We start from the raw sequence: 26,390 nt of genomic DNA, 5'->3' as shown, positions 1-26,390 counted from the left end.
ATTGATCAGGAGAGGGGTGTAGGGAGTTGAGAGTTGGAGGGGGTAAAAAAACAAAGACCCCGTGGGGATATGACAAGACCTTCAAAAGAATGACTAGGGGTGAGCCGATGTGAATTGAGACTTTTCGTGAAGCCGCTTTCAGTGCAATTTTAATAAGCGGAGAGAGGGTACGCGCTGGACTAGTGAAGAGTCTGGAACTCCACAGGTCGGATTTGGTATAATTAGAAGCACATCTCAGGGGGGGGGAGATCTTTTTGACTGGATCGACATAGTAAGAACCTTTTGAGCCTATCATAACTATTAGTTACATTGAATGTCCACAATGTATAAAACATATGCCATCATAATGAGTAATTGTGTTATTCTTTTCTCTTTGACTCTACAACTTATACTCTTGTAACAAGACCCTGGAAGCAATCAAACAAAGGGGGATACACACGCGGTACCGAGGGTACTTTTTCAGCCACTGGAAGCCTCCCGCATTTAAATCATGCAGAAAGGTACCTCCGAAGTACCAGACAATAGTGGAGCCGGGTGCGGCGTATGGTAATATTCAGTAATGGTATGGTAATATTCTCCACGTGAAACCGCATCAGGTGACGTAGTTGTAATTTATTAGTCATAGTGTCGGACAAGTCACATGACACAATACCGGCATCGGCTCGGCGGTCACGGGACTAGAGCCGAGGCATTACCATCATGTCAACTCCGGGGTTATCTCCAAAGCTGGGGAATCGTGTCTCTGAATTGTCTGGACATCGGGATGCAAACCCAATAACACCCAACACATAAGAGCTTCAATTTCAACTTCATCATGGCGGACGATGATTCCCACTTCTCTCTCCCAAACCCAAGCTCGGCCCTCAGTACATCCACCTCACACTTCTACCCTTTCGCAACTTCTCCAGATGTCATTCGCTCGCACGAGAAAGATGCCTTCCTTACAGGAAGCCTAATCCAACAATCACAAGGCATTGTGCGAGCCCTCCGCGGCGCCCGATACGCCCATACCCATTCCGACGCCATCAAACACATCACCGAACTCCTCTACTTCTCTCTCACAACCGCCATCGGTAATCGCACCCTAGGCGAAGAATACTGCGACCTAGTCCAACTAGAAGACGATACTCTCCAATTACCCTCCATAGGCCGACGTGTGGGCTACATCCTCAGCAGCATCCTTGTACCATGGACACTACAGCGACTCCTGCCGGCACTGCGGCAGCGAATTCGCAACAAGCTCGAGCGCAATATCGCGCGTGAACAATTCCGTGCGGCTCAGCAGGCTGGCCTGCTCAATAAGCCCCAGTTCTCAACAATGCCGACTAAGCGGCCGTTCTTTACAAAGTTGCGAATTCAGCAGTATCTCCTTGAACATTTGGACTCGATTACATCTGTCTCCCCTATTTACGCCCTTAGCATTGCTACTTTCTACTTTACGGGCTCGTACTATCATCTCTCTAAACGGCTCTGGCGCTTGCGCTATGTCTTCACCAAGAAGATTGATGACAATGAGCAGCGCATCGGATACGAGGTGCTGGGCGTGTTGATGGTGCTGCAGATTGCGGTGCAGGGATTCCTGCATGCTCGAAAGCTAGGCGCTAGTATGATCGAGGAAGATGATAAGTCTGCGGATGCAGGCGAATCTTCTTCAAAGGGAATTGTGATTGCTTCGATCCAGAACCCGTCAGCTATTCCGCTGCTCCCTGCTTCTATGCCTCTTTATGATCTCGAGGAGGACCCTGGTGCTGTCTCGTGGATCCCTGAGGGTCAGCAGCGGAAGTGTACGCTTTGTTTGGAGATGTTTAAAGATCCCAGTGTTACAACCTGTGGCCATGTCTTTTGTTGGATTTGTGTTCGAGACTGGGTTCGTGAGAAGCCTGAGTGTCCTCTCTGTCGTCAGGAGGTTTTACTGTCCAAAGTACTTCCTTTGAGAGGGTAACGGTGTTTCTGGCTGAGTCAATAATGTAGCCACCGCCTCTGCCGTTCTCCTTGTGGATATGTCCGAAGACATTGGTGCGGCCGATAGCTGTTGATATACTTACTTTTGATAAACATATACCCCCGTTTTCCCATTCATTTTGACCATGACATGGTAGCCCAAGATTCTGAGTTCTATTGCCCAGGTTAATCTAAACGCTTAGTACGAATATGTTCATGGTATGTGCATATGTAGAAATACCTTTTTTAACACCAAAACACGACCCATGTACATATTTCCAGACAAAGCAAGTAGTATAAATTAAACGATACAAATGCACGCCGTTTGAAAATATAAAGCACAAAGTCCCATGAAAAGAATAAAAGATATGCTCGCATTGTAACTACGCCAGAACTTTTGCAAAGCAGAGAGGAGTATCGTAGAAACAACTAGATATACGAATATCTGTATGTACAAGATCAAGCTGGTTTGTCTTTTTGCACACGACCAACCGCTTGTCTAAGTGGAAGAACAATGGGTTGATTGAGTTCAGCATGCACCGGACGAGGCGGTGTTGGGTCCATAGCCAGTCTCTTGGCCTCCATGGCATTGAAGAGACGAATGCAAGCATACGGATCTGTAGCAGCATCTATAAGAACAGACAAAGATCAGTTTAGTATTGGCTTGGAAGGCTTTGTCTGCATGTCACCACTCACATTGAACTTTTCGGTAGGTCAAGGGTCGAGTCCAGTCACCACATCTGACATCTTCACTCTTATCAAGAGGGAGACCAAAATGTTCCTCCACCTGGTCGCTCAGGTTGACACCTCTCTTATTCACCAATTTCGGGTTGTCCTTACCGTGCTTGACCAGCTTGAACAAGTGGCTAAGCTCGAAAGTAGCCTGCGCATCTATACCGAGAAATTTCCGCAACCGCGTGCAGTCCGCCTTGATTGCAACCCCAACTTTTGTGACGTCAGGAGACTCGATCAAGCGTTTCAAGGACGGAGAAACCAAATCGTCCAGAGTACGTGCGGGCTTGAAAAGTGCAATATGGAAAAGGGCAATGCGCTCCTCGTTCGCAATTTGAATCAGCGAGACATTGTTCTGGATACTGTCCCAGCTGGAGGCCGATGATTTCCACTCCATGTCAAACCCAATGACCTTGCTTCCAAGAAAGTAGGGAATAGTATCTTCAGTACTTCGAAGCGTCCGGCAATAATGAACAACGAGCTTCTGGCCATTGGGGCCTTGTTGCGAACTATGACTCCAGAACAGAGGCGATGCAGAGGCATTTGCACTGGAATCAGCGTCCGTAGAAGAAATCGATTCATCTGTCGAAACACTCTCCTCAACCGACCGGGGATTGGTAGATGTGACTGGAGACATGTCATCTCCGAGTGACTGGTCAGAAAGGGACACGTCGCTCACATCACGGGTTTGTTGGCAGCTCACGCGGTCAGAGCTTGCAATTGTGCTATATTCACGCCCATTCAGGTTTCGTGGCTCGTGGCCAAAGATGACGGCGGCAGAGGGATTTTGCGGCCTCTTTCCTGCCGAGACTGAGCCGCTTTTCCATATGCGTGGTGGTCGTCCCATTTGGGCCTTGTGGTGTGACCCACTTTGAGGCCTGACGCCTGGCAGGTTATTGCGAATCTGTGATGCGTCCTGGCGCTTTGGAACTGAAAATAGCTTCTTGAAAACCTGATCAGGGGTCAGTGGACTTTTTGCGACTGCCTGAGAACCAGCGTCCACAATTGAATGCATTCCCATTTGAGTTGGCGAGATATCCGTGGGTTTAGCATCGGAATTCACAACGAGCTGCACTAGTTGAGCCATTTCGTGAGGCATGAGTGTCTTCCGTGTAGTCATGGAATGGAAACGATCATCATGCACGTTTTTGAACTCGGAATCCGTTATGCACCTTTTAGTCGGTTCATCAGAGGGGCTAGGTGATGGCCCGTAAATGAGCGGGCTATCTTCTTGACTGCCTTGATTGACTGTTGGCTCAGCCAGCGGATGTTTTGATCCAACCTTTGAGCACTTGAGTGAATCGTGATTTTCCCTTTGGGTACCCTGGATGGCACTTGAGTTTGCTTCGTACAGTGGTTGTTGTCTCTTGACCCAGTCACACATAATATCCTTGATTTGTCTTTCTTTGAGCATCCTTTGCGACTTTTTCGTGAGTAGACCCCCGGGTAGGCCCCATGATCTCCATGTGAGGTGCTGGAAATTTTGCCAGTCGTTGAACACATCTTGTGTGAGGACAGGTAAGTGTCTTGAATCTGATCTGTCGTTGGTCCATAATCCGTGTGTGTTACGTTCAAACAAGGGGAATTGCGGATTTTTTTCGATGGGGACAGGAGCTGGGGGTGGTCCGAATTTTTTCTCGAGGGCCAGCCGTGTGTCTGGTTTGTGGAATGAGTCAAACGCGAGCTGTGCTCCCTTTGCTGCGCTTATTGGATTAGTTAGATGGATTGCGCTGAGATCCTCCCTGTTCACCTTAGGATGGCTCAAGAATTTCTTTAAAAACTCTTTTGGCAGGTCCTCCGGGTGTTGAAGAGATGGACCAGTTGTGGGTTTGCTGCCGTGCTGTTTGGCCCAAGACCGCCATTCCAATATTGCAAGATTTTTGAACTCCAGCCAGTCACTTTTGAGCTTTATTGGGATAATGCGAGCTTCGAGTTCCATTCTCAGGCCTGGAGACAATTCATTGGCAGCTTGATCACCGCCCTGGCTAGAGGGCGGATTGAGTTTGGATTCAAGCCAGACAGTCAATATATTTTTCGAAAAGGGTCGAGGTAGGATCGACCTCTGGGATATGTGAGAAGTATTATTATGATGGTGTATCCGGGGGTATCTTTCGTGCTTATCACGAATGGATTTAATGAACATTGGCTTGGGCGTCATTGAAGAATGAAGTCTTAAGGCCAACGATGGGGTTGTGTCAATTGCCTCGAGTTTGTCGTAGAGCGTTTCCCAAAACAATGGCTTAACTCGGCCGACGCATTGGTAGATATAAGCCTCCCCAGCATAGCGAGCCATCTGCTCAGTCCATTGCGCGAAACGAGAAGGATCTTGGCTTAGTGGATTGATGATCTCAAATCTTCCAGACAGATGGACCGGTTCTTTCATTGAGTGCAGTTTGCTTTCCGATTGAAGGCGCAACCAATTCAGATCGATGAATTGATTATGAAGCGCTCGCAAGTCGCTGCGATGAGCTTGGAATTGGTTCGACCACGTTCGTACGCGTTGGGCGATGTATACCATCTCGTCTGTGGGAATCCAAGCCCACAGTCTTCCACACTCACCACGGAGACTGATGTAAAGATACCATACATCGCAGGAAAGGCGCCATGTTAAGAGGTCAACAAGCTGTATTGGCGCAATAACATCCAACTGCCGCCAATAAATGTGTAACTCAGGACTGCGTGCCCCTGCGAACTTCCAGAGAGAATTGTATTTTTGTTGGAGCTGATCGGAAAATTCGATTGCGTTGTTTTCCAAAATCCGAGGTATATCTGGATCGAAAGCGCTCAGTGCGTAGTTGGTCAGGATGTGAGTAGGGTCTTCTGTGGGAAAGGAGGAGGTGAAATCTTTCAGGTTCCAGAATTGACTTTCTTGAAGATTATTGTCGAGCCTCCAACTTTCGCGCCACGCTGAACGCCACATATGAGCCGCCTGTCCAAATTCCGAACTATCATCATCGAAGGTTGTAATGAAGTTGCGAAAAGCCAATCTATCCTCTAAGCTCAAGTTCTCACTTTGCTCCAGGTGTGCGCATAACATTTTGACGAACTGGTTGCGGCGCACTATCGAACTTTTGAGTTGTAATTCTTCGTAGATGGTTTGGAATTCCTCGTATCGACGAATAATATCATCTATGTGCTTTCTCGCGGTTTTCCGGGGTCGCAGAAACCCATCTCTGAGAGTCTTTCGCAGCCGGCGGATTGATATCTCAGATATATTGACTAGGGGCTCCAACATTGTGCTTTTAGAAACGCGAAGGTCGCGTTGCCAACCCTGGATAGTCTCCTCTAATTGTTCCAGCTCTTGTGTCCATTTTGAGGTTTGAGTAAAAACAGTAGCGCAGAAATCATGATCGATTGTTTTATTGCTCTTTTCTGCCTTTGAGACAGCAGCTTGAATGCGCTCCAATCCTAGCATGGAGGACGACAAATGGGTTACTTCAGCAATGTAACTTTGTGTTATCCTCTCTGCCTGGGAAACTCGATCTGTGTTTTGTGAAACCACAGTGGCGATACGTTTTAGTATAGAGAATGACAGGGTTTCCCACTCAGCCACACATTCTTGGGTGACCACATTCGCTTCGAAGATTCTATTAGTATTGCGTGCAATCACATAATCCCTACGCTGCTCCATGGAGTTTGAAAGGCTTTTCAACTCGGATACACACAACTGAGTGATCTCTTCCGCTTCAAGGACACGGTTTGTAATTCGTGAGATCAGTGCAGTAACTTGGTTCTTGAACGATGACGAGAGAGCTTGATGTTCAAGTTCATAGCGTAGACGATCTAGTTCGCATTCAGAAAGAAGATCATCGACATTTTTGTACTTTAATTGAATAAAAAGCTCGACAAAATGGCTGAACAAAGGCAGCGAATTGAACCGTTTGTTAAGGATTGCGTAATTTTCAGCCAAGTGCTTTGTCTCAAACCTTGATCGGAGCAAGCCACCTATATGCCGATGGGTGGTAGGGCGAGCGCGGACTGGCTGGGTTGGTTGGAGTGGGCGTCCACTTCGTTTGGTCGGGGCCGGCTCTGGAACCTCGTCGTCTTCATCCCATATACCCCTCTGATGGGAAGCATTAGAAAATGCCCGCTTATGTTGTGAGGTCACAGAAAGGGTGTAGTAAGGGCGCGGACTTCGCACATTTCGATATCGGAGTTTCGGAGAGACGGCGTCACTGGAATTTTGTTAGAATACCGCCACCAAAAGCACAGAGAATGGACAGGATATGCTCACCGCCATTCACAGACCCCCCATCGGATCAACCCATGAGAGAAGGATCTACCAAGATGGTCGCTGAGGTTTGCAATCGAAGATCGGGTCTTCCGACTTGCTGAAAGGTTTGGCCGCGTTGGCATACTGCGTGACAAGCATAGTGGTCTAGCTTGAATGCTTGCGAAAGAATTGATCAAGCTTCAATTGATGTGGAACAAGCATTCATCTCGCCATAGACCTGTGAAATAAAAGCAAATCAAGAGAATAACTAGAGACGGGATACCATATGCCGCGGAGCTTCAAACGCGGAAATCAACTTTGAGGTTGCCACTAACCCATATTTAGCCTAGTGGACCGGGGCGGATCATCACAAGTACCGAGCGACAAACGATCACGTCCTTTTCTATATCAATCTTGCCCACACGATTTGATTGATCATCTTCGTTTTTTACAGTTCAGAAAGTTATTGATCAAATTCACACTCGCTCAGTCGTGTACATTGCTTCCCAATATCATGGCTTCCCAGCTTCTCCCTCTTGGTTTGTGCCTAATTACCTAAAAAAAGCCATGACCCCGCCAACTCATTTGATAGAACTCATTGATAAGTGTGTCGGCTCCCGGATTTGGGTTGTCATGAAGGGTGATAAAGGTCAGCCCCAGTTGAATGCTCTAATTCACGGCTCAGATTGACTACTGACACTTGTAAAGAATTCTCCGGAACCTTGCTCGGTTTCGATGACTACGTCAGTGAGTATCCCTGTGCGAGCACCTGTGGTTTTACTAGGCACTGATCTTGGCTCTAGACATGGTCATGGAAGATGTGACAGAATTGTATGTGATTTGATGTTTTTCTTTTTGCAATAGCCTTATCACTTCGTGGTCAAACTTGCTTTCTAGCTTTGCTTTCTACACCCCCGGGCAGTTTCTGCACAATGCTGCTAGCTCTCCATTGAATACCCTATCGGCAAATATGCCGAAAAGTTACTCGTTTTCCTATACTAATTTGTCTTAGCGACTACACTGGTGCCCAGATCAAGCTCCCCAAGCTCCTTCTGAACGGAAACAACATTTGCATGGTATGTTTAGCCCACCTTGAATGTATTTGTGCCCAAATAACTCTCAGAACAGTTGATCCCTGGTGGCGAAGGTCCCGTGGCAAGCTCATGATCGAGATACCAAATTTGCAGTGATGAAAAGAAACCTCTGTGTATTAATGATACCAAATGCAACGAGATAGAACAAAATCGTTGAATTGATGAACTTCCACGCCGGTCGTCTGCGTAAGCTGCCTTCTAGTCTCAGGAACCTGTAGATCAGAGGGGAGATGGTTGTCATCCATGGCCAAAGAACTGGACAATTATTTACAATGCACTGCCCTTCGCACCGTCAGCTCTTTGATACTTCCCCCTGACTCCAAGGGCCAACTTCAAACTCCATCAAGAGAGACCAAGCAGGACTGCAAGGACCACCATCCCAGGTCTCCATCAAAGACTACAGGCCACAAATAAGCTTCCACCCCGCACCTGCATGTAGGTAAGCTGCCTCTGATTAACACCAGGTTATCAACGGGTAGCCCCGGTTACCGCACGCTATTTACGGTTTACAGCCGGATATTGTAAAGCTTTGATGGGTCAATGGGTCCCTGGTAACCCAGGGCTCGATACACGTGCGCTTCGATGCTCAATCATGATTCATACGCATTTTTCCCTCAATGTCGTGGCGCAGGAAAAAAAAAAAAACTCTAGATTACCTCATAGCTCCTCTGGGCCGCATAAAACTTGGGTGATTGACACAAGCTCAGCGATCGATATCAAACGACAATATACAAGTTGATCATGTACCCCATCTGCGATAAATTCTCCGGTCTATAGCGCCTAGATCAAACCTACACTGGCCCGGTGCTAGTGAAAGTCTACCTTTGCATATGTACGACGGAAGACAGAATCGAACAATAACTGTAGCCAATGTAATCAGCCCACGGAGATGATGGAGACTCCCAAGAGCCAATCTGAAGTAAAATAAAGTGGCAGCCTTCTTTGGGGTGGGCACAAAGTACCAGGGTGATAATAGTCTCCAGGCATGGGATGCGCCATGATATGCCAACGGATAGCGATGGATGTTGAATAGGCATGGTCCAAAATTTACTTGATATTCTGGGGTAATTGATAATCATTAGTGTTCCGTCTTCCCCAGACTCCAAGTCGACTATGTGGAAACTGTTACCTAACAGAAAATCACCCCCGCAATTTATACTCACCTAAAGTCGACTCCAGGTTTATATTGGATCCTTCTTGTTTCGGTTAGTTTATTTTCGAGCAATTTGAGACGAGCTGATATCTAGCTCGGTCTTGGAGTGAGACAAAAGAAATACCAAGAGCCTCACGGTCCTGAATGGGGAGCTCCGACTTGGCATAAACCACGAATACGCCAATACAGAATGTAGAGCGGAAAAAGAGATAAAGAGAAATAAGCTTGTAAGGCGGGTTACTCTGCACGGGAAGTGGCGGAATATTAGTTGCGCATCGTGTGTGGGTTGGAATTTTGAAACCAAGGCTTTACTCCGTAAGTGTTCCTTTTGTATTTTCAAATGTTGATGTTTGGGAGGCCAATTTGCGGGGAAAGAATATTAAAATTCACTAAAATTTAACCGTGGAACCCAAAAAGACAAAAAAGCAGTGCCAACTTTCTTTTTGCTACATCTGGGATTATGGGGGTTTCTAAGCGATAAATTACAGGCATACGTAAACCGGGCGCTGCCGCTACTCTTTGAGTCGGCCTTGTTTCCCTTTTAGAGGCAAAGGTCAGCCGAACACATTGCCAATACAACCCGATGTTACCGTGGCTATCTGTTGCGGGAGCGTGGCCAGTAGGAGCCCGCCACTGAGCGCCATCAATTTATGGAGGCTTTGTGTGGCTGGTATACAAGCATCAACTGTTCGAAACTCCACGCCGAGGATTTGTCCCTTTCTCGCCCCATACTATCTAACCAGGATGTGAGCCACGGTATGTCTCACTATTCTTGAATAAAAAAAGCTCTCTTGGCAAGGTGGTCCAGGATGTAGATAATGCTGAGTGGATACAGAGATACTGCAAGATAAGAAAGCGCACGTTACCATTTTCGATTCGCTCCCAAAGAGCTTCCAGAGGAAGTGTCAGCCAGTTGACATGGGATCTGGAGGACCGGTCAAATGTGATTCATATTTTCTTCGACCGGGATCCTCAAGCCCGGGTATGGTCGATGGCTGTCTCTGAAACTCTATTCGTGGACCCTAGGTGCGAGGGTACAATCTTGGACCTACCAGAGGTCGCGGATTGAAATGACCTGCAAGTTGCCCAGCGAGGATACGAGCATCTTGATTAAAGCGCCGAATCCAAACCAATCATTACAGCTATATCTGATGAACACCACATGATGGGATCCCCTACAAAGGAATCAACACATCCTGTTGGCGCCCGGGTGTGCTTCTCCCGTGCTTCCATGCATATCAGTGGCAGACCGCCACGGGCTAGCGAACTCACACGCGAATAGAATCGCCTCAAAGTGCCTAAGCGCAGGGTTCCATGGTGCCATCTGGGAGCCCAAAATCCCTTACCTGGCCTAGACATGCCCAGCGGCGAACCCGATGGCAATTCCATGATATTTCTCCCTTTCATACTCATGCCATGCCGGGCCAAGAGTCTGTACCGAGGCCACCAGAAAGTCAATTGCGAACCAGCCTCAGTGGGGCAACCTCAGAACCATATGGCATTTCACGCATATTCCTCGTGTAGCCCCGGGGTGCATGCCACAGGAACGGATTCCGTCGGGAAGACCATACCAAGTAAGGGGGTGAGAGTAGGTATCACTTAGGCCTCCATCCAAAGGTAATGAATGCATGTGCTTACCCATGGAACTCTAGAAGAATCCAACGTGTCTACAGTACTATTATTGTTCCTGGATATTGCATGCATATTGAAAAGACGAATAGTATCACGATATGAGGCATTTTCTTTTCTATTTTATTTTTAAAAGATATAGGTACCTAGGTACTTGTAAGGATTCAAAAGAGGAATGATCCTTATCTCCCGAGGCAAATCCAATTGGGTAAAGATCGACTATCAACTTTATCAAGTGCGGAGAGATCCTAATTGGGTTTAGTGTATCTAGATCCCTGCCGTCTTGGGATGTTAACAACTTTGGCTTTTTCTCTCTGAACAGAAGGTAGTTTAGGTTCTATCAAGTTGAACTTGTATTATCTCATTTCCGCGTTGGCTAATTAGGTATGTTGCAGGATGTAAGACGAGTCAGCAATGGTAAAGTGTACAACATACGAATACAAATAACATATATGTAGTAAATAGACACAACTGGGGTGAGATCGTCCCGTTGTGACAGGCTAAATCACGCGAGGAAACAGAGATACCAGTCGGGGCGCGGCCCCACTCTTCCTTCGCCCTAATTATCTCTCTTTATCTTGGGAATCTGAGAACCATTACTCCGTAGATGAAAGCTGAAACATGAGCCCGGGTTATACGACCGTTTGCAGACCGAGTCTCCCGCATATTGTGTAATGAATCATACATGCCTACATATGTACATATGTAAGTAGGTATAAGTAACTACTCGGTAGGCTGAGATAAAAGCTAGGAATTAAATAAGATTTAAATAAGCCTAACAATAAAAGGAGGGTAATTTGCCTTCACTCGGGGCTCTCGGCGGGGCGTTACCTAGACCGTGCCAAGGTTATCAGAAGATTTGATTGCATTCTGAATGCACTTAGTGGGAAAGTCTAGTTGGCCCAAGCGCATTAAGTTCAGATAGATTTGGCCTTCTCTGATTATTATATTATTATATGACAAGGAAAGTAAAATATTCGATTATCTGAATTAGGACTGGGTCATATTTAAACCCTCGCCCTCCCCTCCCCCCATTCTTATACTCCCGCCCCTTCCAAACCGGTCAAACATCTTTGCTTTCTTTTAGATCACGATTCTTTCGGTCTATTTGAATCGATTGAATCCTATCTACTCTTCACCGGTTTCCTTCCCTTTTGCTATAACAAAGAGATTAGATTCATCAACTCGCCATGGAGGAGAAGAAGAAGTTTGATGAGCATACCGTCCAGACTGGCGCGGATGCTCCACCTGCATATGGTGACTCGAGTGCAACCAAAGCTGGCATGGGTCAGCGAATCTGGGACAGTTTCAAGAGAGATCCCAATCATGTTATTTCAGCCCAGAGAGGAGCAGGTGGTGAAGGCTTCGATGTCGAGACTGCTGCGCACAACACTGCCCATTCCCCGCTACAACGTCGTTTAAAGGGCCGTCATCTGCAGATGATTGCTATCGGTGGTTCTATCGGTATGCATGCACAGTCTGCGTGTCTTTCAAGTTTGTCTGACTAATACATTCTAGGTACCGGTCTCTTCGTCGGTTCCGGATCTGTTTTGGCTGCTGGTGGTCCAGCCTCGGTTTTGATTGCTTATGTTTTGATCGGCTGCATGCTCTACTGCACAGTTCATGCCCTAGGTGAAATGGCCGTACTCTTCCCCGTTGCCGGTTCCTTCGCCCATTACTCTACTCGTTTCGTGGATCCTGCCTGGGGTTTCGCCATGGGATGGAACTATGCGCTTCAGTGGCTCATTGTCTTGCCTTTGGAAATTGTCGCTGCGTCAATCACGGTCGATTATTGGAGTCCAGGCGTTTCCAACGCTGCCTGGGTGACTATCTTCTGGATTTTGATCGTTTCTATCAACATGTTCGGTGTCCGAGGATACGGTGAAGCGGAATTCGTCTTCTCTATTATCAAAGTCACTGCCGTTATTGGTTTCATGTGAGTAACAACGTCCTCTTCCTATCAGTTGAGTGCGCGGCTGACTTGATTAGTATTCTTGGAATCATCATCAACTGCGGTGGTGGCCCCGAGGGTGGTTACATCGGTGCCGCTTACTGGTATAACCCAGGTGCCTTCAACAACGGTTTCAAGGGTCTGTGCAGTGTCTTCGTCAACGCCGCCTTCGCCTTCGCTGGAACCGAGCTTGTCGGTCTTGCTGCCGCTGAGACCTCCAACCCTCGCAAGTCTCTCCCTACTGCCGTGAAGCAAGTCTTCTGGCGTATCGCCCTCTTCTACATCGTTTCCCTCACCCTCGTCGGTCTCTTGGTCAGGTACGACAACCCAAAACTGGTCAGCGGATCTTCCTCTGCCGACGCCAAGGCCTCTCCATTCGTCATCGCCATCGAAAACGCCGGTATCAAGGTCCTGCCCTCGATCATGAACGTTGTCATTATGATTGCAGTCCTTTCCGTCGGAAACTCCTCCGTCTACGGTTCCTCGCGTACTCTTGCTGCTCTCGCCGAGCAAGGCCAAGCCCCAAAGTTCTTGGCATACATCGATCGCAAGGGTCGTCCCCTGCCTGCCATTATCGTCGCCTCCGCCCTTGGTTTGCTTTGCTATCTCGCCGCCTCCGATAAGCAGACTACTGCTTTCGCATGGATGATGGCTATCTCCGGTCTGTCCTCTATCTTCACTTGGGGCTCCGTGTGCGGTGCCCACATTCTGTTCCGCAAAGCTTGGAAACAGCAGGGTCACAGCTTGGATGAGCTGGCTTTCCGCTCCCAGCCCGGTGTCATTGGCTCCTGGATCGGTTTGATTTTCAACATCCTTGTGTTGATTGCCCAGTTCTGGGTTGGTTTCGCTCCTGTTGGATATGCCGAGATGACCACCAGGGAGTTGGTGTACAACTTCTTCTCGGTCTACTTGGCCGCACCTGTGATCATTGCTTTCTACATCCCTTATAAGCTCTGGTACAAGACCAAATTTGTTCGCACTTCCGAGGTGGATTTGACCACCGGTCGTCGGGAACTTGACATCCAGCACCTGATTGAGCAGGAACGGGCTGAGCAGAAGCAATGGCCTAAGTGGAAGAAAGCGTACAAGTTCTTCTGCTAATGTTTTTATTATTTTTGTTCTAGATGGCCACACCTCCTGTACATCTCATTTATTCGTGGTCAACATGAACCGTTTGCTTTGGAGAATAACGATACCATAATATTTATATGAATATCACACGAATATTGAACCGTTTAATATGTTCCGTCCGTGTATATGTATATATAGACCTAGATCGTGTCGATCTTAATCTCGAGCCTCTAGGCTTGGCATGCTTCAAGGTTGTGGGGAGCGTTGAATCCAAGAACCTAGGATCAACGGCTCCAGGGGCAATATGATATGTATCACAATATTGCATGAGAAATGATGATTTCTACATGCCTGTATCCAATACTAATGCTTTGTGATATCTATAGTGACTTTTATTTATTGCAAACAACATTTACAAAGGCCTCTCTCCCCCTTTTTCCATGTCTCTAGCCCAAAAATACCGAAAACTAAAGATTTGCAATAACGGTGTAATTTTCAACCCCAAAAATAGAGGGAAAGACTGTGCCCAAGTGGATTCGCATCCAAAGTTTTGTGGAGACAAAGGCGCCACGGTACCTGGAAATTACCAACGTATTCGGGTTCTACAAGTGCCTGATGGTCACATAACCGTAATATTACGAGCCACATGACGAGGCTTGCGATCTGGAAATCCGTCAACATCTTCAGCACTCCGATTCTAGCTTTATTTGTCTCTCATTTCTTTTCGCTTGTATTGCCTGTCGCATCGCGATTACCTTGGCTGCAGCTTTCGCTCATTTGTGCAGATTCCTTTCACCCCGGCGCTTAGTAGCCTATGCTCTGTCTCGCATTCCAAAGCGATCGTCCCTTCATCGGTTTCTCGATCTCTGCGTGCTGTCATCTATCATAAAAATTGGAGATTGACTTGTTCAACACTCCAACTGATTTGCTTTCGGTGTCACCGGTCCCCTAGCAAACCCAGAAGAGCCTCAGTGGCTGAAGCATTCGCTCCGATTGACTCTCGCTTGCGCCCTATCTCCGCCCAACAACTTCCCATTATCTTCCGAACGTACAAATTTACGAACTCGCCAGTGATAGACCCCGGATCGCTTGCCCTTTTTCCTCCGATCACGTATCTCTGCTCAGCGGTCTGAAGCAGTCGCTTATCCGCCATAATGCCCGGTTTCTCAGATTCGTTCTGGACCCCCGACTATGCCAGCGGGCTGGGAGTGCTGTACGGGAAACTGCAGCAGGGAGTGGTGGAGAACAGGCAGATCCTTACCATTGCCTCCATGCGTGCAGATGCGGAAGAGATTTATGGACTCCGCATGGGAGATATTGCCCCGAGCGTGGATCGGATGACAGCGGTGGGATTCGGCAAGGACGATGGTGCAAGTGTCAGGAAGGTTAGTTCAAGAATTTAAACGAGACCAAAATGACAGAACTAATGCGCGAACCTCACTGCAGGCTTATGAAGGAATCCGTACCGAGATGGTCGAGGCATCTAGAAACCACCAGAAGATCTCCAACAACATCCGTGAATTGGTGGTGGCTCCCTTTCGGCGCTGGGGCGACCAGCATGAGATGCGTGTCCAGTACTCGCATGATCTCCTCCAGACCCGCATCAAAGAACACACCAAGCAAGCTGAATTGGTCCGCAAGCTGCGCAGTACTTATTTCAACAAGTGCCGTGTCGTAGAGGACCTGGAGGAGGAGAACAAACTTGCCTTCCAGGACCCCGAGTCAAGCCCGAAGGTCAAGCCTACACCGAAGATTGTTCTTCCTGCTGAGGAGGACCCGGATGAGGATCCCATCGAGCTGGGCGAGCGGGTCTTCCCCCGGATCACTTAAAGAAGCTTCTTTCTCATATGCTTGACCACATTAAGCTCGGAGAGGCAAAGGTTCCTATCATCGGTACCTACCTGAACGTTTCTACCGGTGCGGATATTGCACAATACATTCAGAAATATATGGAAGCCGAGAATCTCGCTCAAGTGGAGAGGATCGGCCAGGACATGGTAGACAACGGTCTTCTCCGCCTGGTTGGCAATATGGGCAACGTCTTCGCCAACAGCTCCAAGATGAACTACCAATGGCGCTCCAAAGTTTTCCAGATCACTGGCATCCCCGAGAAGAAGAAGCCTCTCATGCGTGTTACCTCGGTGGCATCCAGTGAGGATGGCAGCGGTAACGAATCTCCTATTGCGTCTGTCTCCGAAATACTGTCTGGCTGGAATCCTCTCAACAACCCTTACCCGAACGAAACACCATCAGAGAAGCTCCGGAGAGAGGCAATGGAAGCGGATGAACGGTACAAGGTTGCAGTGCGCAAGCTTGACCAAATTCGCTGCCGTCTGGAAGAAGAAGTTATCACCCAGCTCAAGTACATGGAGCAGTGCGAGCTAGACCGCCTCAAGGCCATCAAGGCTGTTGTTCTTGACTTCTCTGGCGCGATCAGTAACGTCATTCCCAACTTGCAGAGCACGGTGGACCATATGATGTTGTACCAGGAGACAATTCAACCTCTTGGTGACTTGAGATATCTGCTTGAGAATTACCGCACTGGTGGATTTGTGCCAAGGATTCAAGCATACGAAAACTACTACGGCTCCGTTGAAGGTAAAGCGCTATTTAATACTCTTATAAGAAATGGTGCTAACTTGTTCAGAACAAAATTTCGGTGTCGATCTGGAGGCCAGAGCCCGTGTTGACCGCAAACGTGTGCCAATTTTGATTACCACCATTCTAACCTACCTCGATAACCGTAAGATATGCTTGTGCCTAGCTGGATTCATTGATGCTAAAAGGTTTTCATAGGCTACCCTGAACTCGAAGGTGACGAGACACGGCGAATGATCTGGCTCACCGAAGTCGATCTAAGCCGCACCCATAAGCTTCGTTACGTTTTGAACAACAGCAAGGCCGACTATAACGAGTTGTTGCCTCAGTTTGAAATTCCCGTTATTGCAAGCGTTCTGAGATTGTACCTGCTTGAGTTGCCAGGTTTGTTTTGCCAGTCATTTTGACTTATAAATTAAGCTAATCACCGAACAGACTCCCTTGTTTCTTCGCAAGTTTACGAAATCATCAAGACAATTTACTCCACAACTGCCCACGAGACTACCGAAGAAGGACGGATCAAGGTTCTGCAGAGCACCCTTGGACAACTCCGTCTCGTGAATATCGCTACGCTTGATGCAATTATGACCCACTTCACACGCCTGATTGATTTGACCTCGGCCGACGAAGAATACATCACTTCGCTGGCGCAGGCCTTCTCCCCTTGTATTCTCCGCCCTCGCTTCGAGAGCAGTTTGACCATGAACGAGCGTCACAGCTACCGACTGATCCGCGACCTGTTCGCCCATAAGGATGCCATATTTGGTGAGCTCAAGCGCCAATCGAGTGCACTCGGGCTTAATAACTCCACCCAACAATCTCGCGCGCGATCCATCAGCACGGACGAGAGCAACCGACGTGCGGCGATGGAGGCACGCCAGCGAGCTATTGTCAACCGCAGCCGTGCTACCAGCCCTGCCGCCCGAACAAGGCATCGACGTGACCGCTCTAGTGGCGCATCCGAGATGGGCCGGTTCCCAATCAATGTCAACACCTCGTCAGACCGCAGAGCTGTTCGCGGCACTAGTCTAGACGTGCCAACCAACGAGTCCGCACCTGCTTCTGCATCTGTTCACGCCAATAGCGTGAACCCCCAAGTTGCCGAGCCAACAAACAACGGTGTTTCTACCGACTCCCCTGCCTCAACCGCTGCCAGCATTAGCGGTCACTCCGGCTCTCCCAGCCCACCTCCGATTTCCGATCTGCCCGAAACTGCTTCCGACGGCTCTCCAACTCCCACCCCAACACCCGCCGCCGCATCCGCCGAGTTTGAGAAGCGCAATTCCATGTCTCGCTCTTCGGCTCGATACAGCGGCCGCAAGCCAGGCCTTGGTAGCCTGTCCAATTTCCCTACCGGTCAGGCTGTCGGCGCCGCTGGTACGGATAGCAACCGAAGCAGTATTGCCGAAAGCGAGCCTAACAGAGTCACTCTGGAAGACAAGCCCATGGATGACTAAATGGCAATACCATGATGCTTCAATACGTGACACATTGAGAAACCTTTGTATAGAACACATGGGAGCAGTGTCGGGTTTCGGGAACATGTATAAAAGCATACTCTCGATAGGTCCATCCTGCTCCCTGAATATGGCGGAGACGACCCTTGGAATTGCGTGAACTTCAGCTTTTTTTTGTTTTTTTTACCCTTTTGAACCTCTTTTTACTTTCGTGCCTCTTTCGAGCGCATGTATGCATACATACCCTCTCCTTTCTGCTACCTGTAGAAGGGGTTGTTTACATCACTTCTGTCCTACCTGTCTCTTTCTTGCTTCTTTTCTCTCACGTTTCCTTATGCTTTCCTCTTTTTGCCCTTGTGCTGTTATGCCCTTGGTGTATGTATACTCTGCTTCTTTCTCGTGCACATGAATTTCTTTATCTGTTCTGGATGATACGGCTTTTGTAGTGGAAATTGGCACAAAGATTGAGTCCATTGTACCGAGTCCAAGCATTGATTGTTGAATAATAATATGTGGCCTGTCTCCACTGATGGGAATTCGGGACAACAACCACCGAGTGACCCCAAAATCGATCATTGGCACTTTTCCCTTTCTAATAGAATTTGACAAATGCAATACAACTCATATGACAACAAATCAATCAATTAAATCCCCAATCTACAACTCATACATCTCCCCACGGTTGAACAACAAAACACACCGAAATGAGCAACCACAAAATAGTAGACTCCCACATCCACCTCTTCCCCGCAACCCACCTACAAACCCTATCCTGGCACAGTCCCTCAAACCCACTAGGCGCGCAACACAGCGTCAACGAATACAGACACGCAACCAAATCTTCTCCAAACCTCCGCGGCTTCATATTCCTCGAAACAGACCGACTATCCTCGCTCACTGATACAACTCCAGGCTGGAAACATGCTCTGGACGAAGTCTCGTTCCTAACCCGCATTGCATGCGGCACACCCATCGCCGACGAAGGACATACTCCCACAGACAAGGATCTGTGTCTGGGCATTGTTCCGTGGGCGCCTGTTCCCGCTGGCGCGGACGCTGTGGCGCGGTACATGGGACTTGTGCGGGAGCGGGCGGGTGATGTTTTCGGGTTGGTAAGGGGAGTCAGATATCTTGTTCAGGATAAGCCTAGTGGTACGATGGTAGGCGGTGGATTTGTGGATGCGCTGAGGTGGTTGGGGAGGGAGGGGTTGGTGTTTGATCTTGGGGTTGATGCGAGGTCTGGGGGGCTGGGACAGTTGAGGGAGGCGGTTGAGATGATGGAGAGGGTTTATGAGGGGGTGCAGGAGGCTGAGGCTGTGACTATTGTTATAAGTTTGTTTTTTACGTCCTCTTGGTGTTGACCTGGCTAAATGCATTTCTAGACCATATGTGTAAGCCGAATCTTCGCTTGGCGAATGTGCGCTCACAACCTGAGTTCCTGGAATGGAAGGACCTTATTACGAAAATGGCTCGGGTTCCGAAGACTTATATGAAGCTTTCTGGGGCGTTTTCGGAACTTCCGCAGCTGGAAACCCAGTCGGGGCTGGATATCATGACGATAGTTGAGTGTGTTCAGCCGTGGACTGATGCTGTTTTTGATGCTTTTGGGGCCGAGCGTGTTATGTTTGGGTCAGATTGGCCTGTATGCAATGTTGGGGGAGGTGGGAATGATGTCTCGTGGGGAAGATGGCAGTCTATCGTGGAGCAAGTTTTAGAGCAGAGAGGACTGTCTGAGGAGCAGAAGGGAGGCATTTGGGGAACTGTTGCTTTACGTGCGTATGGAATTGGGGTTTAGGCACTGATGTGAGATGAAGCGAAATTTCCTACACACATATATATATATTGTATACTCGTGCATATCACTGCAAGTTGACAAAAAGCCCACCATCAACCAAAAGCTGCGCACCAGTGACATAGGAACTCAACTCCTCACAGGCCAAGAAAACAGCCGGACCCGCCAAATCCTTCGGCTGACCAAGTCTACCAAGCGGGATCCGTCCTTCCATATAACTCCGCTTAACGGGATCCTTCATATCCTCCTCATTAAGCTGCGTCCGGATAGTTCCCGGTAGCAGCGCATTACAACGAATCCCATACTTTCCCAGCGCGCACGCGCAGGACTGCATGAGACTCAGGACACCAGCCTTGGTGGGTGTGTAGTGCGTTTGCTGGGCGCCACCGACCAACGCGGAGATGGAGCTCACTCCAATGATAGAGCCTCCGGGTGGTGACTGTGTCAGAGCCATTTGGCGGGCTGCCGCTTGGGTTGCGTAGAAAGCGCCTGAGAGGTTGGTGGATATTGTGTGGTTTAGGAGGGAGGGCTCGAGTCTGGGTTGTCAGATTGGATGGGAGAGGAGATAGGAGAGGCTTTGCTTACTCTAGGAATTCGGCGAACTGACAGACGCCTGCGTTGCTCACGAATACATCCAGTCGACCGAAGGCCTCGACGGTCTTTGCGACAAAGTTCTGTCCAGTTTCTGGCTGGGAAATGTCGCCTGATACTGTGATGAATCGGGTGGCTGCTTCGGCTTCGATTTCTTTCACGTCATTGCGCAGTGCTTCCAGTAAGGAATCTTCCTTGGGCCCGCCGAGGTGACTGATTGAAACTTTGGCTCCATGACGAATGTAATCGAGGGCGATTGCCTGTGATTTTGTTAGTCTATCTTCGGTTTGGGCATTAATAAATTAACCTACCCGTCCAATGCCTGTGAGCCCACCGGTGATGGCAGCAACCTTGCCTACTAGTAATTGAGGGAAAGCCATGATGATGTGTTTGGTAGAGATTCAATGACTAGGTGTTTTTCTTTTCTCCCCTCGAGGTGGGCTTCCATGAATTTCTCCGATAAGATCTCGGGGTTTCGTGATGATGTTAGACCGAGCTGTGGGGGAAATCGAGGGGCAATTCCGCAGGGCGAATTCTGGTTTCAACAAATCATAATTGAACTCGAGTTCATTTCGGCTAAGATGGTGGTAAAATAATGTAATTAGTACTTTCAACTGGGTTTTATGTCTACTCTGTGAACATAATTGTCTACAACGACAATAGTGACGTCGAATCCGTAATTTTCAGTCTATTGGATAAAGTGATCCTATGTATGTATGTACAATGACTATCATATAGCGGGTGAAGAATTGATGAACATGGAAAAAGACGCGGGAAAAAAAATCATATAACACTCCAATCGTAAACATCTATGTGGAGCCATTGGCTGCCTGCTCGTTGTCAGGTGCTCGTAGGGACTTCTGAGGTGCCGGGGTCAGAATAGCAGCAGCGGGAATCAGAGGAGCAGCAGGATTGAGCTCCAGCCCGAAGCCAGGCTTATCGAGAATAGAGACATCAAGGTAGCCCTTAGTAGGAATGGGCTCGTTTAAGAACAAGTTCCCGAAGACGGGCTCGACAGTGTGTCCGTCAGCAGAGTTGGCCAGGTACTCTTGGAAGGGGCAATTTGTCTGGGAGACAACATAGTGGTAGGAGTAGGGACCGGAAGCATGAGGCACCACGGGCAGATCGTAAGCAGCAGCCATGGCGGAGACCTTCAGCAGCTCGGTCATTCCGCCAACCCACATAACATCAGGCTGGAGAATATCAAGGTTTCGACCCTCAATAAGCTTGCGGAAACCGTAGCGAGAGTACTCATGCTCACCCGTGGTAAATTTGACAGTGGGGTGGGCACGCTTGAGGAGAGCATGGCCATCAAAGTCATCGGGGGAAAGGCACTCCTCCCACCAGTCGATGTCAAGGTTTTTAGCTTCACAACGCTTAACCAGATCAATTGTATAAGAGACAGTCAAGGACATGTAACAGTCAACGCGCAAGGGGAAGTCGGGGCCGACTTTTTCGCGCTGCTGACGCAGGTATTCAACGTTCTTCAGAAGACCCTCGGTGCCTTCATCAGGGCCGTGGGGCAAGGCCACCTTGGCGCCGATGAAGCCAGCAGCCTTAGCAGAGCCAGGTTGGGGACCGGTACAGTAGAAATCTAGTCTTGAGCGGGTAGCACCGCCGATCATCTTGTAAACAGGCTCGTTGCGAATTTTGCCCAGCAAATCCCACAGGGCAAGGTCAATGACTGAGATCACGGCGACGGGCAGACCCTTGCGGCCGTAGAACATTGAGGCGCGGTACATTTTCTCAAAGAGATCGTTGGTGTCACGAGGATCTGTTTACATAGATTTTGTGAGAAACATGGTTCAAAAATGAGGCAAAAGAAATAATCCATACCAGCACCAATCAGGAAACGGTTGAAATGTTGCTCGGTGAGCCAGCATGCAGGGGGACCACCGAAACCAGTTGCAAAGCCCTTGGTGCCATCGGTGGCCTCAATCTCAACACAGAAAGATCCCAAAACATTGATACCCCAGGACGTGCGCGAACCCCGGAACTGTGCCCACTTGGTCATGGGGGTAGAGATATTGCTGTCCACCAACCAGTGACCTCCCTTGACCTACAAAAACAGTTAACGTCTCAAAATCCAACTGGTATAACATCTGCAAGTGCGTACATTGTGGTAATCACCGCCAGAACCGACACCATCAATGATGAAGGTGCTGACTGTCTTAATGCGGGGAAATTCTTTTGTTGAACCCATGATGTATCTAGTATCAGACTGTAAGACTCAAGAAGACAAAAAGACCTGATCAATTGCCAACAAGAATAAAAGAAGAAAATGAAAAACAGAAACAGAAAAAGGACAATTGCGGGGATAGCAGTCTATTTCAACTTTGAACGGATTCCGCGTCGAGGGAAATACCGAGGGCTCGGGGTATCACTATCCCGAGAGACGGATAAATGGAAAATTGATGGACACATGCAGATGATATGCTTATTTATTGTAGTATTCTGTCATTTTGCAGTTCTAACTATATGTGTACTTAGTATTGACTTAGTGTCGATTTGGTCTTCTTTTATGATGTTACAATCCGAGGCTGGGATGTGCAACTGTACATAGACTTATGCAGCTTAGGGCTGTGTATACTTCGGAGTATAAACCAGTTCAAAACGTGTGATAGTAAATATTCATTAGAATTCCTGTATCATTGGGCTTTAGCTGTAGTAACAAGAGATTACCAACTACACCAATAACTACCAAGTACTGACCACTTTATAGCTACTTAAGTATGTACTTAGACAAACTCACAAGGAAAATTCCCAAAGTGGAGAAATGCGGGGTGCCCCGGTTTCTGCCTGAGGCCGCTTTCCATGACTCCGTCTTTTCTTTTCCTCGGTTGAACTTCTTCTCGGACTATCGCCGTTGTCATTATTCAATTCTTCCAACTTTGTTCTAGAGCAGGGCTATCATAGCCTCTGCGGATACTTATTCGGAAGACCCTGTTGCATCATGCTCGGCCCCTGATAGGGCGATTGCTATCTCGCTACATCAAAATGCCGAACTCTGCGCTTCCCGCTCAGGAGACCCCGTCCTCCAATCAGCTATTCGGCAACGAAAGAGATCAGAGTGTAGATTATTCTTCTGCCGATTCCGATAATGATATCGGGGCCAATGGCTCGAGGATATTAAAGCGGAAACGCCCCCTCACTGTCTCGTGCGTACCTGAACCGCGTCCAATGCTACCCAGGACCTTTGTTCTTGATGCAGTATTACCGAACTGACCTTGCAAAGATGTGAATTGTGCAAGCAACGAAAAGTCAAATGCGGTAAGGCGTACAATTGCCCCAGACAAATGTGTATCTCCTAATATGGGGTTACAAAATAGACCGAGTGCTACCGAGCTGTGGATGGTGTACCCGCAATGGTCAACTATGCGAATATAGAGAGCGAAAGAAACCTGGTCTGAGGGCCGGGTATGGCAAAGAATTGGAGCAACGCCTTGGTACGTTAATTTCGGTGTTTTGATCATTTTATTTCATATCTCATTCCGGCTTAGATCGACTGGAAAATATTATCCAATCGCAAGCTCGCCTGATTGAGATGCATATCATCCAATCGCAATCATCAATGAGCCATGAATTGCCTCACACCGGCCCTCTTTCATACAGCTCCCCGTCAGAACCATCGGCGCCTCATGGGCCCAGCCCCAGTACTGCTTTGTACTTTAATGACCCCGGGTCTTCGATGACTTTGCCATCGCGCCGTGCAGATGTATCAATTACTAGTCCATCTGATACATCGGCGAAGAATGCCTCACAAGGCCACCTGCAACATGGCATCGCTGCACCAGCAGGATCCTTGCTACAGGCCCAAAACACACAGCATGACTACACAGGGAACGAATCATCCTTGAAAGTTCCTGTCAACATTTTCTCAAATCAGGAGCAGTCTCTTACTGATCCTGACCTTGATTTGCCACCATATGATCTGCTCTATGCACTGGTGGATCTCTATTTCGAGCATATCAATTCCTGGTGTCCGATCCTCCACCGACGAACAACGCTAGATACCTTCTTTGGTCCATCACCACTGGAAGAGGCAGATAGAATGGTTCTTTATGCAATCGTGGCAACTACACTGCGCTTTTCCTCAGATGCTAGGCTTAACGATCAAAACAGAAAGCGTTACCATGACTCGTCCAAACAAAAAGTCCTTCTATACGGCTTGGAAAACTCTTCCGTGAAGGCACTTCAGGCACTTGTAATATTGGCCATCGACTTGGTTGGCTCGTCCAATGGCCCACCCGGTTGGAAGCTTCTTGCCTTGATAACACGATCAGTAGTTCAGCTCGGCCTGGCCGTTGAAGCCAAATCGTCCCTCATCAACCCCCTCTATCCCTCTATCTACACATTGAGAGCTGTCACCCTCTCTGAACCGGATTCATGGATTGAAGACGAGAGCAGACGACGTCTTTTCTGGATGGTCTATTTGCTTGACCGATATTCGACTCTCGCGACTGCATTCAATTTCGCCTTGGACGACAGAGACATCGATCGCAGGCTCCCATGTAAGGATGATTACTTTATGAAGAATCAGCCCGTTGAGACCCGGTGGTTCCACTGCTCCAGCGACCGTGCAGACTATATAAGTCACGCAGAAAATGTCGGATCCTTCGGGCTTTATGTCGAGATCTTGGGCATTCTCTCAAGAATTCACTTGTTCTTGAAACGGCCTGTAGATATCGGCGCTCTCTCCGATGTCGAGGAATGGCAGGCTACCTATCGCAAACTCGACAGTGAGCTGACATCATGGGAATTCAATCTTCCAGCGGAATATGCATATGAAAACTCATCTCGACTATTCAATGGTTCTAAAAATGGTCGAGCTGTGCATAGCGACTGGGTGCAATTACATGCCACCTATCAGACGTGAGTCGGTTACTTATTTACGATCTATTCCAAAATTGACTGACTATTTAATGAACATAGGGCTGTAATCCGTCTGCACTCATCAGCAGCATACCCGACAACTCGATCCCCAATATTCACACCTTCATACAGTGCGAGCCAGCGATGCTTACTCGCTGTCGAAAATATACTATCAGCAACAAGATTCGTCGTAGAGAGCAACATGCTAGACAAGATGGGCCCACCTTTCGCCTTCACTCTATGGGTATCAGCACGTCTCCTTCTCGTTCACGGCTCAACGATTGCACACACTGTCAGCGCCGACATTCTCTTCTTTGTGGACACCCTCTTCCAGCTAGGCAAATATTGGAAAGTCGCAGAGCGATACAGCAGCATTCTCCAACGCGTTCTTGATGAATACAACGAATACCAGCAATCTATCGCCCTAGATGGAGAACGCTCTACACCATCTACAGTCAAGATCCTTGCCGATATGCGTCGCTGTGCATTTGACCTAGACTTTTTGATTTCCCGCCAGCCACGGGAATCGCCCGCAGACAATGGAATAGGCGAAAGCCACCAACCCAGACCGCCTGTCCCTGCAATGCCACCCCGGAACTTTGCCCCCAACGAGCTTGAGTACCTTGATGTCTTTGGCTTCTTCAATGTGCCCCGCGTTCCTCCAGCGAGAGCCCCTGATTCGGCTTCTGCTCCATCTCATATGGATATCCCTGAGACTGTACCAAATCCTATGTCTATTCATGGACTGACCGATGCGGGCTCCGCGCCTCCGTCGGGGTCGGTTGTTGACGGTAGCCATCACTCTAACTCGAATGAGTTTAATATCACCAATTATTTGATCCCGACGCCGGAGACGGATTGGCTGTTTCGCCCGTCCTAGGGACTTGAGCTTCTGAGATCATTATCCTCTATGGCCAAGATCTCGAGATAAATCGCCTATCACATTGTCAACATTCAATGATCAACGAACTGGCGACCGAGCAACGAACTGCTGAATAAAGAAATGTGATGCATGCCACGCTTCAAACTTTACAACCACACAATACCAAAAGATGCCCCAGCATTGCAAGCTGTATACCCACATGTATCCCTTGGATCTGAAGTCTAGCGTTCGAAGCATGTAACTTCGCCACTCTTAAGATATAACGCAGGTGATTTGACAGAAAACCATGCCCTGGACCTTGATACCCGACCATGATGCACAGAAACGCAGGGCCAGTGATCATCGTGTTCACAATCACACACAACGCAAATTCATCTGCAAGGTTGCTTTACTGAGGAGTCCATAATATCCAG

General features: G+C 48.3%; 9 protein-coding genes across 9 annotated transcripts; 6 read left to right on the top strand and 3 right to left on the bottom strand.

Annotated features, from left to right (window-relative positions):
- Positions 1-814: 814 nt before the first annotated feature.
- pex10 (ubiquitin-protein ligase peroxin 10) lies at positions 815-1,942 on the top strand (the record flags this gene model as incomplete). The annotated part of the gene is made up of 1 exon (XM_057240431.1): positions 815-1,942. The coding sequence occupies one exon, from the start codon at positions 815-817 to the stop codon at positions 1,940-1,942; it is 1,128 nt and encodes a 375-aa protein (XP_057099726.1).
- A 458-nt stretch (positions 1,943-2,400) lies between these two features.
- On the bottom strand, positions 2,401-7,029 carry N7529_004903 (3'-5' exonuclease; the record flags this gene model as incomplete). The annotated part of the gene is made up of 3 exons (XM_057240430.1): positions 2,401-2,570; positions 2,638-6,848; positions 6,908-7,029. 3 exons carry the CDS (start codon positions 7,027-7,029, stop codon positions 2,401-2,403), a joined length of 4,503 nt encoding a protein of 1,500 aa, XP_057099725.1.
- A 424-nt stretch (positions 7,030-7,453) lies between these two features.
- On the top strand, positions 7,454-8,053 carry N7529_004902 (RNA-binding protein LSM5; the record flags this gene model as incomplete). The annotated part of the gene is made up of 5 exons (XM_057240429.1): positions 7,454-7,535; positions 7,595-7,633; positions 7,690-7,717; positions 7,899-7,962; positions 8,015-8,053. The coding sequence occupies 5 exons, from the start codon at positions 7,454-7,456 to the stop codon at positions 8,051-8,053; spliced, it is 252 nt and encodes an 83-aa protein (XP_057099724.1).
- Positions 8,054-11,952: 3,899 nt separating this feature from the next.
- N7529_004901 (amino acid permease GAP1) lies at positions 11,953-13,814 on the top strand (the record flags this gene model as incomplete). The annotated part of the gene is made up of 3 exons (XM_057240428.1): positions 11,953-12,226; positions 12,281-12,698; positions 12,752-13,814. 3 exons carry the CDS (start codon positions 11,953-11,955, stop codon positions 13,812-13,814), a joined length of 1,755 nt encoding a protein of 584 aa, XP_057099723.1.
- Positions 13,815-14,938: 1,124 nt separating this feature from the next.
- On the top strand, positions 14,939-17,839 carry N7529_004900 (GTPase-activating protein RGD2; the record flags this gene model as incomplete). The annotated part of the gene is made up of 6 exons (XM_057240427.1): positions 14,939-15,169; positions 15,231-15,593; positions 15,650-16,382; positions 16,432-16,527; positions 16,581-16,766; positions 16,818-17,839. The coding sequence occupies 6 exons, from the start codon at positions 14,939-14,941 to the stop codon at positions 17,837-17,839; spliced, it is 2,631 nt and encodes an 876-aa protein (XP_057099722.1).
- A 704-nt stretch (positions 17,840-18,543) lies between these two features.
- N7529_004899 (uncharacterized protein) lies at positions 18,544-19,634 on the top strand (the record flags this gene model as incomplete). The annotated part of the gene is made up of 2 exons (XM_057240426.1): positions 18,544-19,171; positions 19,222-19,634. 2 exons carry the CDS (start codon positions 18,544-18,546, stop codon positions 19,632-19,634), a joined length of 1,041 nt encoding a protein of 346 aa, XP_057099721.1.
- Positions 19,635-19,698: 64 nt separating this feature from the next.
- On the bottom strand, positions 19,699-20,602 carry N7529_004898 (SDR family NAD(P)-dependent oxidoreductase; the record flags this gene model as incomplete). Its single annotated transcript, XM_057240425.1, has 3 exons — positions 19,699-20,167; positions 20,217-20,482; positions 20,534-20,602. 3 exons carry the CDS (start codon positions 20,600-20,602, stop codon positions 19,699-19,701), a joined length of 804 nt encoding a protein of 267 aa, XP_057099720.1.
- Positions 20,603-21,031: 429 nt separating this feature from the next.
- On the bottom strand, positions 21,032-22,425 carry N7529_004897 (L-rhamnonate dehydratase; the record flags this gene model as incomplete). The annotated part of the gene is made up of 3 exons (XM_057240424.1): positions 21,032-21,996; positions 22,059-22,281; positions 22,339-22,425. The coding sequence occupies 3 exons, from the start codon at positions 22,423-22,425 to the stop codon at positions 21,032-21,034; spliced, it is 1,275 nt and encodes a 424-aa protein (XP_057099719.1).
- Positions 22,426-23,219: 794 nt separating this feature from the next.
- N7529_004896 (putative C6 transcription factor) lies at positions 23,220-25,974 on the top strand (the record flags this gene model as incomplete). The annotated part of the gene is made up of 4 exons (XM_057240423.1): positions 23,220-23,384; positions 23,515-23,668; positions 23,723-25,094; positions 25,155-25,974. 4 exons carry the CDS (start codon positions 23,220-23,222, stop codon positions 25,972-25,974), a joined length of 2,511 nt encoding a protein of 836 aa, XP_057099718.1.
- Positions 25,975-26,390: the final 416 nt, after the last annotated feature.

Source organism: Penicillium soppii (genome assembly GCF_028829465.1).
Source record: "Penicillium soppii strain IBT 18220 chromosome Unknown utg000004l, whole genome shotgun sequence".
Lineage (NCBI taxonomy): Eukaryota > Fungi > Ascomycota > Eurotiomycetes > Eurotiales > Aspergillaceae > Penicillium > Penicillium soppii.
Note: the sequence above shows the minus strand (reverse complement) of the source record. Positions and strands in the feature narration are given on the sequence as shown.